Source organism: Orycteropus afer, unplaced genomic scaffold (assembly GCF_000298275.1).
Source record: "Orycteropus afer afer isolate SDZICR_OR568_19922 unplaced genomic scaffold, OryAfe1.0 scaffold00092, whole genome shotgun sequence".
Taxonomy (NCBI): Eukaryota; Metazoa; Chordata; class Mammalia; order Tubulidentata; family Orycteropodidae; genus Orycteropus; species Orycteropus afer.
Genome location: NW_006921679.1, coordinates 6,979,681 through 6,990,328, shown reverse-complemented (window position 1 = coordinate 6,990,328; position 10,648 = coordinate 6,979,681). Strand labels below are relative to the sequence as shown.

The following is a 10,648-nucleotide window of genomic DNA, read 5'->3' as shown; positions in this document are numbered from 1 at the left end:
TCCACCCATTCATCCTTCCATCCATCTATCCACTCATTCATCCATCCATCCACCGATCCATCCATCCACCGATCCATCCATCCATCCATCCATCCATCCATCCATCCATCCATCTACCCATTCATTCATCTATCCATCCATCTACCCATCCAGCCACCCATCACTCATCCCTCACTCATTCATCCATCCAGCAAACATTTATTGAGAGCCTCCTCCGTCCCAGATTCTGTGTTAGGACAAGGCCAACATGACCCCCCTATGGACTTTTGTAATCTAGTGGGACTATCTGTTAGCCACTGCCTCTGATGCTACAGGGCCATTTTCAGGAGCACATGATGTTATAAAGGAGACTTTGTGGTAGTGCCTAAGGCATCTGACTGCTAACCAGAAGGTTGGCAGCTCAAACCCAGTAGCCACTCCACAGACAGAAGACGGGGGAAGATTTACCATCTCGGAAACTCAATAGGGGTTACTGTGACTTGGGATCGACTCTATGGCAGTGAGTTTCGTTTCTGATGCTATAGATCTTCCTGCCTCAGGTGACAGGTATGGTGGATCTTTGGCAACCTGGGGCATATGGATAGATAGTTGTCATTGAGTCAACTCCACCTCAGGGTGACTCATGTACCACAGAACAAAACACTTCCCAGTCCATCTTCCCCAAGGTGGAGTCCATCATTGCAGTTACGGTGCCAATCCATCTTACCGAGGGTCTCCTTTCCCTCGCTGGCCCTCTACTCCACCGAACACGATGTCCTCCTCCAGTGATGGATCCTTCCTGATGGCGTGTCCAAAGCAAGTGAGTTGAACAACGTTCTGCTGTGATTCGTAGGTTTTTCAGTGGCTGATTTTTGGAAGTAGATCTCTAGGCCTTTCTTCCTCGTCTGTGTTGGGCTGGAAGTCCTGCTGAAACCTGTCAAACATGGGTGACCCTCCTGGTGTTTGAAATATTGGTGGCATGACTTCCAGCATCATAGCAAGACAAGCCACCACAGTACAACAAACAGACAGGCAGGTGCTAGTGAAGCCTGCAGAGAGATCCACTTGTGTTTGGGAGTGCAAACCAGCAGTGAGTGCATCAACCATTGCATAACCCAGGGACACCCCCAATTCTTCCCCTTCAGATCCCTCCGACTGGATAAGCCAAACCAAACCCACTGCCATAGAGTCAATTCTGACTCACTGTACCCCTGGAGGACAGAGTAGAACTGCCCCACAGGGTATCCAAGGCTGTCAGTCTTTACAGAAGACTTCCTTATCATTTTCTCAGTGGAGCAGTTAGTGGATTTGAACCACCAACCTTTTGGTTAGCAAGCAGCCCAATGCTTTAACCACAGCACCACCAGAGCTCCTCTCCAACTGGATAGTTACTCACAAATTCATGTGGTTCCAGTCACTTCTTGGCATTAGATCAGTCTCTTTTCCAGGTAGTAAAAAGTCCAGTTCAAGTTAATAGCAATACCTCAGTCTGGCTGAAATGAAGTCTTCTGTCTGCCTCCCCAGGGTCCAGCAGTGGTGTGTGTGTGTGTGTGTATGTGTGTGTGTGTTTGTGTTCATGTGCTTACATGCATCTCAGGATATATCCTTCTTCACAGTTCTTCCAGCCTGCACTCCCAGTCTCCTTCCTGCCAGGACTACCTTTGACTCTCGAGACAGGGTTTGGCAGGGGAGAAAGAGGTACAAGAAGTATTACTTACTCAACATTTACTCTGAAGCAAACATAAAAAGATAAAGTGGCAGGGAAACTAGAGTACTGGAAACAGAACAACCAGAACACAATTAAAGTGAATGGTGACACATTGTGAAAAATGTAACTAATGTCACTGAACATAATATACTATTTAAACTTCCACCCAAAATACAATAAAATATTATTTTAAAAAAGAAGAAGAAGAAATGTTACTAGCCTGGTGCTTTGTGGACCTCCTGCACTTGCTGCCTAATGGGATCTGTCATGGATTGTATTGTGTCCCCCCAAAACACGTGTCAGCTTGGCTGGGCCATGATTCTCACTTGCTTGGCAATTATGTAGTGATGTGATTTGGCAGTTATGTAATGATGTAATCTGGCAGTGTGATGATGTCATCATCCTCTGCTGTAATCCGATGTGAACAGCTAATCAGTTTTAAGGGGATTAGGGTCACAGCCTTGTTCTGATGTAAGGGGAGTTTCCCTGGGGTGTGGGTGCATCAACTTTTATTTGACAAGAGATAAAAGGAGGGAGAAGGGAGCAGAGAAGGAGGAGCCTGAGTACCACCAAGAAAGAAGAGCCAGGAGCAGAGCACATCTTTAGGACCTGGGGTCCTTGTGCTGAGAACCTCCTAGACCCAGGGGAAGATTGATGCTAAGGTACCTGGAGACTTCCAAGGATCACCAGCCCCACAGATGTTGAAAGGAGCCAAGGACCTTCCCCCCGAGCTGATAGAGACAGAAGGCCCTCCCCTAGGGCCACCACTCTGAACTTGGACTTCTAGCCTCTTAAACTGTGAGAGAGTGAATTTCTACTTTTAAAACCAGCCACATGTGGTATTCCTGTCACAGCAGCACGAGAGATCTAACACAGGCTCCAAGTGCCCCTCAGCTTCTAGTGCGGCCTCTTCCTGTTGGTCCTCTTGCCTTGGCAGACAGTTCTCATGGGTAGGGTTTTTCAATCTGTCACAAGCCTGGCTGCTCTAGAGGCACCCACTTGCCCCCAGGAAAAAAGGGCACTGCTGCCCTACCTACTGTGTGTGTTCACAGTGCCACTGTCCTCTTTGCTCTGCCATTGGGACAGCTGCAGCTGGCTGCTACTTTAGATTTTTCTAGCTGGAAGTTGAGAGTCCCATGGTACAAACAATGAACACACTCAGCTGCTGACCAAAAGGTTGGTGCTTTGAGTCCACTCAGAGGCATCTCAGAAGAAAGACCTGGTCATCTGTGTCTGAAAAAGCAGCTGTTGAAAACCCTGTGAGGCACAGTTCCACTCTGACACACGTGGGTCACCAGGCGTCAGAGTTACAAATGGAAAAGTTAAAGTGAGGCAGCAGTCTCCCTGACTGCACACTCCCAGGGGCACCTGCTGGCTTTCCCTGAAAGCCTTTCAGCACACGTGGCTCCAGGCCCAAGGCAACATTTCTGTAGCTCACTGCACCTCTGGCTGAAGGAGTGCGGTGGGTGGGGCCAAGGGATGGTGGTTCCCGGATCTGGCAGTTAGCTCTTTTCACTCTGACTTGAGAGTGAATGTGTGTGTGTGTGTGTGTGTTATTTCCAAGTGAATGAGATTTAAATTTTTATTATGAAATATTTTATGCAGACAAAAGGTGATAGATAGAATGATAGATAAATTTTAGAAAACAACAACATCAACCCATTGCCACTGAGTGGATTCCGACTTATGGAGCCCTGTGTGTAACAGGATAGAACTTAATTCCATGGGCCTTTGCTGGCACTGGTCTTTATAGAAGCAGAATGATTCCTCCCACAGGCCCAGTGCATGGGGTTAGATCACGAATGTTTAGGATAGTAGTTAGGTGTCAGCCTTTTGTGCTACCCAGGGACCTTTAGCTAGATGATTGACAGACAGACAGACAGATACATAGATAGACAGACAGATAGATAGATACAGATGGTAGATTCATAAAAGATAGATAGATATATAGAGAAAGATGGTAGATTGATAGAGAGAGAGAGAGATGGTAGATTGACAAATGATAGGTAGGTAGGTAGATAGATGATAGATACAGATGGTAGATGGATAGACATACATGGATAGATAGATAGACAGACAGACAGATAGATAGATAGATGGTAGATTGATAGATGATGTTGTTGTTGTGAGGTACCATCGAGTTGTCTCTGACTCATAGTGACCTTATGTACAATAGAATGAAACACTGCCCAGTCCTATGCCAGCCTCACGAGTCTTGCCATACCTGAGCCCATCGTTGCAGGCACTGTGTCAATTCTTCTTGTTGAGGGCCTTCCCCTTTTTCATTGGCCCTCCACTTTACCAAGCTTGATATCCTTCTCCAGAGAATGGTCACTTCTGACAGCATGACCAAAGAAGGTGAGACAAAGTCTGGCCATTCTCACTTCCAAGGAGCATTCCAGCAGCACTTCTTCCAGGACAGATTTGTTAGTTCTTTTGGCAGTCCATGGGGCTTTCACTATTCTTTGCCAACACTACAACTCAGAGGCATCAACTCTTCTTCGGTCTTCCTTATTCATTGTCCAGCTCTCACATGCATACGAGGCGATTGAAAATACCATGGTTTGTGTTAGGCACACTCTAGTTTTCAAGGAGATATTCTTGCTCTTCAGCACTTCAAAGAGGTCTTTTACAGCAGATTTGCCTATTGGAGTACATTGTCTGATGTCATGACTGCTGCTTCCATTGGTGTTGATTGTAGAACCAAGTAATATGAAGTCTTTGACAACTTCAATCTTTTCTCCATTTATTGTGAAACTGTTTATTGGACCAGTTGTGAGGATTTTTGTTTTCTTTATATTGAGGTGCAATCCATACTGCAGACTGTAGTCTTCAATCTTCATCAGTAAGTGCTTCAAGTCATTCTCACTTTCAGCAAGCAAAGTTGAAGAGGTTGTTAATGAGTCTTCCTCCAATCCTGATGCCATATTCTTCTTCATACAGTCCAGTTTCTTGGATTATTTGCTCAGCATACAGATTAATAAGGATGGTGAAAGGATACAACCGTGATGCACTACCTTCTTGATTTTAAACCACGCAGTCCCCTTGTTCTGTTAGAACGACAGCCTCCTGGTCTGTGTACAGGTTTTTCATGAGTACAATTAAGTGTCCTGGAATTCCCATTCTTCTCAATGTTATAAAAGGAAATGGAGAGAGCACCCACCCAAGGCAGGAAGCGGGAAAGCCAGGGCTGATGGCGGCCTGATCCAGGCAATGGGAGGGAGACAGCCCCCACCCACATTGCCCAGAGAATCTTTCAGTATTGCAACTCGAGGCTTAATTTTTTCCTTCAGTTCCTTCATCTTGAGAGATGCTGAGCATGTTCTTCCCTTTTAGTTTTCTAACTCCAGGTCTTTGCACAATTCATTATAATAATAGACTTTGTCTTCTCAAGCTGCTCTTTGAAATCTTCTGTTCAGCTCTTTTATCTTGTTATTTCTTCCATTTGCTTTAGCTACTCTTCATTCAAGGGCAAGTTTCAGAGTCTCCTCTGACATGCATTTTGGTCTTTTCTTCCTTTCCTGTCTTTTTTTTTTTTTTTTTTTTAATGATCTTTTGCTTTCTTCATGGATGATGTTCTTGATGTCATCCTACAATTCCTCTGGTTTTCGGTCATTGCATCAAATTTATTCTTTCGATGGTCTCTAAATTCAGGAGGGATATAATCAAGGTCATTTTGGCTCTCATGGACTTTTTTTTTTTTTTTTTTAAATTGTGATTTGGGTGAAGATTTACAGAGCAAATTCACTTTCCATACAGCAGTTTACATATACTTTGTCTCATAACATTGAGCACAGTTTACCACAATGCAACAGCTCCCCTCCCACTTCCTCCCCATAGTTACCTCTTCCCAGTGTCCATCCCTCTCTCATGGACTTCTGTTAATTGTCTTCAGCTTCAACCTGAACTTGTATATGAGCAGTTGATGGTCTGTTCCACAGTCAGCTCCTGGCCTTGTTTTGGCTGAAGATACTGAGCTTCTCCATCGCCTCTTGCCACAGATGTAGTCAGTCTGATTCTTGTGTACTCCATCTGGTGAAGTCCACATGTATTGCTGCCATTTGTGTGGTTGAAAAAAGGTATTTGCAATGAATAAGTCATTGGTCTTGCAAAATTCTATCATGCGATCTCCAGCATCATTTCTATCACCAAGGCCATATTTTGCAACTACCAGAGAGTCTTCTTTGTTTCCAATTTTTGCATTCCAATCACCAGTGTTAATTAACACATCTTGATTGCATGTTCGGTCGATTTCAGACTGCAGAAGTTGGTAAAAATCTTTAATTTCCTCATCTTTGGCTTTGGTGGTTGGTGTGTAAATTTGAATAATAGTAGTGTTAACTGGTCTTCCTTTTAGGGGTATGGATATTATTCTATCACTGACAGCATTGTACTTCAGGATGGATCTTGATACATTCTTTGTGACAATGAATGCCATACCATTCCTCTTTAATTTGTCATTCCCGGCATAGTAGATCATATGATTGTCTGATTCAAAATGGCCAAACCGGTGCATTTGAGCTCAGTAATGCCTAGGTTATTGATCTTTATGTGTTCCATTTCATTTTTGACAACTTCCAATTTTCATAGATTCATACTTTGTACATTCCATGTTCCAATTATTAATGGATGTTTGCAGCTGTTTCTTCTCATCTTGAGTCATGCCATATCAGCAAATGGAGGTCCTGAAAGCTGTACTCCATCCACATCATTAAAGTTGGCTCTACTCTGAGGAGGCAGCTCTTCCCCAGTTGTCTTTTGAGTGCCTTCCAACTTGAGGGGCTCATCTTGCAGCACTATATGGGACAATGTTTCAGGGCTATCCATAAAGTTTTCCAGTAATATGTCAGACAGTGTTTCACTGCTATTCATAAGGTTTTCACTGGCCAATTCTTTGGGAAGGGGTTAGCCCCTTCCTTCCTCTGTCTTAGTCTGGAAGTTCTGCTGAAACCTGTCCACATGGGTAACCCTGCTGGCATATGAAACATCGGTGGCATAGCCTCCACCTCATAGCAACATGCAAGCCACTACAATATGACAAACTGACAGACAAGCTCTTCTCCCTTAGTTGTTCCAAACCGCTCCACTCACTTCCTCATCTCCCTCAGCCATTCCAAAGCTGCCACACTGGCTTCCTTCCTGGTCTCGCTCAACTGCTCCACACCCGCAACACCGGCTCACTTCCTTCCTGGTCTCCCTCAGCCACTGCACACCCGCTGTGCTGGCCTGCTTCCTTCCTGGTCTCCCTCAACTGCTCCAAACCCACTGCTCTGGCTTGCGTAGATGGATAGACAGACAGAGAAATAGATGATAGATAGATAGATAGATAGATAGATAGATAGATAGATTTTGGATTGATGATAGGACTCCTGTGTGGTCAAACAAAACCTCTTTCCTGTGATGTTCCCCAGATGGGGTCTCCTATGCCAACTTATCAGTGGTAATTCACCACTACTCTAAGACACTGCTTCCAGAAGCTTCCTTCCCATCCCAAACAGTGCCATACCACCATAGACATCTGTGGTTTTGTAGGATGCTAGTGAAACTTCTCCTCCATCTCTCCACAAGAGTGATGGGAAGGGAAAAGAACAGAGAAAGCCACCCAGTCCCTCCAGCATTCAGATCACGTAAGTAGTGCTCAGCACACAAAACAAATGCAGCCATGTAAACCCCTACTCAGCCTGTTCTGTGTGCTCACATTGGGGTCTTGGAGCAGGTGCGTGGGAAGTCCACATTGCTGTTGTGCTAATTCACTTATGTGACTCAGCGTAAGCCAGACTGGTCCTTAGAAGTGAGGATGGTGACACTGTGGCTCACTTGCTTTGGACACATCATCAGGAAAGACCAATTGCTGGAGAAGGACGTCACGTTTGCTAAAGGAGAGGATCAGCAAGCACAAGGGAAACCCTCACTGAGCTGAATTGACAGGGTACCTGCAACAATGCACTCAAACACATCGATGATCATGAGCATGGCACCGGACTTGACATTGTTCCATTTTATTGTGTACAAGGTCACCATGTATTGGAACTGACTCAATGGCAAGTAACAACAACAACTGCCTTTATATTTTTGCACATCAACTTCTTTGCACATATGTCTGTAAGGGAGGGTAATATATGACAGGGCTGGGAGCTCACCCCTTGCTCCGTACTCTCCAATATCCATCATTCATTGAGACCAATGTCTGCTAAAGTCAGAACTAGAATATGAAGTCTTGCCTCTGTTTTTTTTTCTCCCAGGAGAGCCAGGACTTCCTGGAGGCCCAGGAAAGGATGGAATGAATGGACAGAAAGGAGAACGAGGTCAGAAATTATTTTCCTATTTTTCCATGATCCAATTCTGAACTTTCAATGAATTAATGCTAACTACTGTTTATCATGGGTAATTCTTTATAGGCTCTGGAATGATAAAGCAACACAGTTCTTACTCTCTAAAAGTTATCTTTGCTGAACATTTTGATCAAAGAACTTATAGGAGAATCTTGAGCAAAAGGGAAGAATTGAAGAACAGAATTTCAAATTATCTTGGAACCCAGACTTTCTGGAACTACTAAATGTTGATGAGACCCTGAAACTAGTACCCTGAGATAAACTTTAAACCTTAAACCAAAATATTCCCTGAAGTCTTCTTTAAACCAAAAACCAAACCCATTGCCATTGAGTCAATTCCAATTCATAGTGACCCTCATTGGGTTTCCAAGGTTGAAAACCTTTATGGAAGTAGCTTGTCTCATCTTCCTCTCATGGGGAACCTGGTGGATTTGAACCACTGACCTTCTGGTTAGCAGCTAATGCCTTACCTCCTATGCCACCAGAGCTCCTTTAGGTTAGCTTAATTAGCGAAGGATATTTGCCTTCATCATTGTGCTGTTTTAAAGAAAGATTTGGTCTATCTGGGATCCAATTGACAAGAGCAGCTTGAAAGGTTAGGTAGGAAACGTAGGGGTCAACAAGTTTGTGTCAACGAGGGAGGAACAACTCGGAAAAGGAGGTGAGAATATTTGCACAACTTGAAGAATACAGTCAATGTCACTGATTTATTTGCACATGTAAAAATTGTTGAATTGGTGTAAGTTTTGCTGTGTAATTTCAATAACCACAACTGCAACAAAAAAGTCTATGACCTAGTGCAGGGTTCAGTAGACAAATGTCTATAAAAATAGGAAGTATTTTCAGCATTGTGGGTCACACAGACTCTGTCACAATGCTCAGCTCAGTTCTCATGTGCAAAGCAACCACAGACACCACTGTGTTCCAGTGAGAGTTTATTTGTGAAAACTAAAATCGGAATTTTATGTAACTGTCATGTATCAGGAAACACAGATTGTGGCCATTTAAAAACGTAAACCATCCTAAACTTGTGGGCTGGGCAAAGACAGGCTGCAGGCCAGATTGTGTGCATGGGCCATCGGTGGCTGAGCCCTGGTTAACTGGATCGACATTGGAGAGGGAAACTGAATTCTGATTCAGTGGATCTGCAAACAGGGCAGGGTGAAGCAGCCATGTAGGTTGAGCCTTTAAGGATAAGGCGGACTCTGGCAGATGGAGATTGATTGGCAGAGGACAGTCATAATGACAAATATATATAATGTTCACTAAGGAGCTCTGGGGGTGTAGAAGGTAAGGCATTTGGCTGCTAACCAGAAGGTCAGTGGTTCAAACCCACTGGCTGCTCTGTGGAAGGAAGATGAGGCAATCTACTTATGTAAATATTCACAGCCTCAGAAACCCAATGGGGGTTGTTATGAGTTGGAATCAACTTCATGGCTGTGAGTTTGTTTTCTTTTTTTAATATCCTAGATTGTTCTACATGCTTTTCGTGTATTGACTCAATACATACCACTCTAAGTTAGGCAGGAGTCACCAAATGGTAAAAATTGTTATGCACTTGATTACTAACCAATAGATTGGTGGTTCAAACCTACCCATGTGCTCCTTGGAAGTAAGGCAGGGATTCTGAAAAACCAGCCATTGAAACCCTGGGAGCACCATTCTACTCTGACACACACAGAGTTGCAATGAGTCAAAGTTGATTTGATGACAACTTTTTTTTTTTCCCCAATTGCTATGCAATTTTATGGGTAAGGAGACAGAGCCATAAGTGGTGGAGATAGGATAGAATCCTGACATTTGATCTCCAGAACCAAAGTTCATGACCACGACTCTACAGTCTGGGTGAAGGAAATAGGGGATCACTGAGCATATATGTAGAATGAAGAATTGTACAATGCTATCAGTACAATGGCCAGGCTGGAGCAATGAGTGCCACACTAGTGGCTATACTTTGTGTTCCTTTCAGTGAGGATGTATTCAGTGGGTGTCACATAACTAGGGCTGACTACCAGTTAGCTGAAAGGAGCCTTAGTAACAATGGCCTTTGCAAGCCTCTGTAGTCTGTCAAGAATTGGCATCGTGTGGTGGTCGACATGGTAGACTCAGGTGGTCAAGAATCGTAATTCCTAAGGTGAGCTCCAGTGCTAATGTAGTAGACAGGAATCAAAAGATGGCGTGTGTCTGAGCTATGAGAGGGTAAAGCACATCCTGAATAGAGATTCTGTAGAGTCACAGGTGGAAGAGGGCACAGGGATGAGTCCATTAGGAGACCCATTCAACAGCTTCATGGCATAAAGGCCTGGCATTTTGCTTCCGTAAAAATTACAGCCTAAGACATGGGGTCACTATGAGTTGACAGTTGATTCGAAGCACCCAACAACCATAATATTTTCTTTCTAAAAATGTTAAATGTATGTGTGTGTGTATGTGCATGTGCACAACTGGAGAGTAAATAGATTTCAAACCCTGAGCCTATATTATTTATTTATTTATTTTTACTGTGATTTGGGTGAAGGTTTACAGAGCAAATTCACAGCGGTTCACATATACTTTGTCTCATGACATTGACCACAGTTTACCACAATGCAACAGCTCCCCTCCCACTTCCTCCCCATAGTTACCTCTT

At 43.9% G+C, this 10,648-nt stretch overlaps 1 protein-coding gene across 1 annotated transcript in view; it reads left to right on the top strand.

The window, feature by feature from the left end:
• Window positions 1–10,648, top strand: part of LOC103198353 (complement C1q and tumor necrosis factor-related protein 9A) — a 12,631-nt gene that overhangs the window by 382 nt on the left and 1,601 nt on the right. The window contains exon 2 of the mRNA XM_007942520.1: window positions 7,930–7,992. Within this exon, the coding sequence (XP_007940711.1) occupies window positions 7,930–7,992 (63 nt within the window). The remainder of the gene's footprint in view (window positions 1–7,929; window positions 7,993–10,648) is intronic.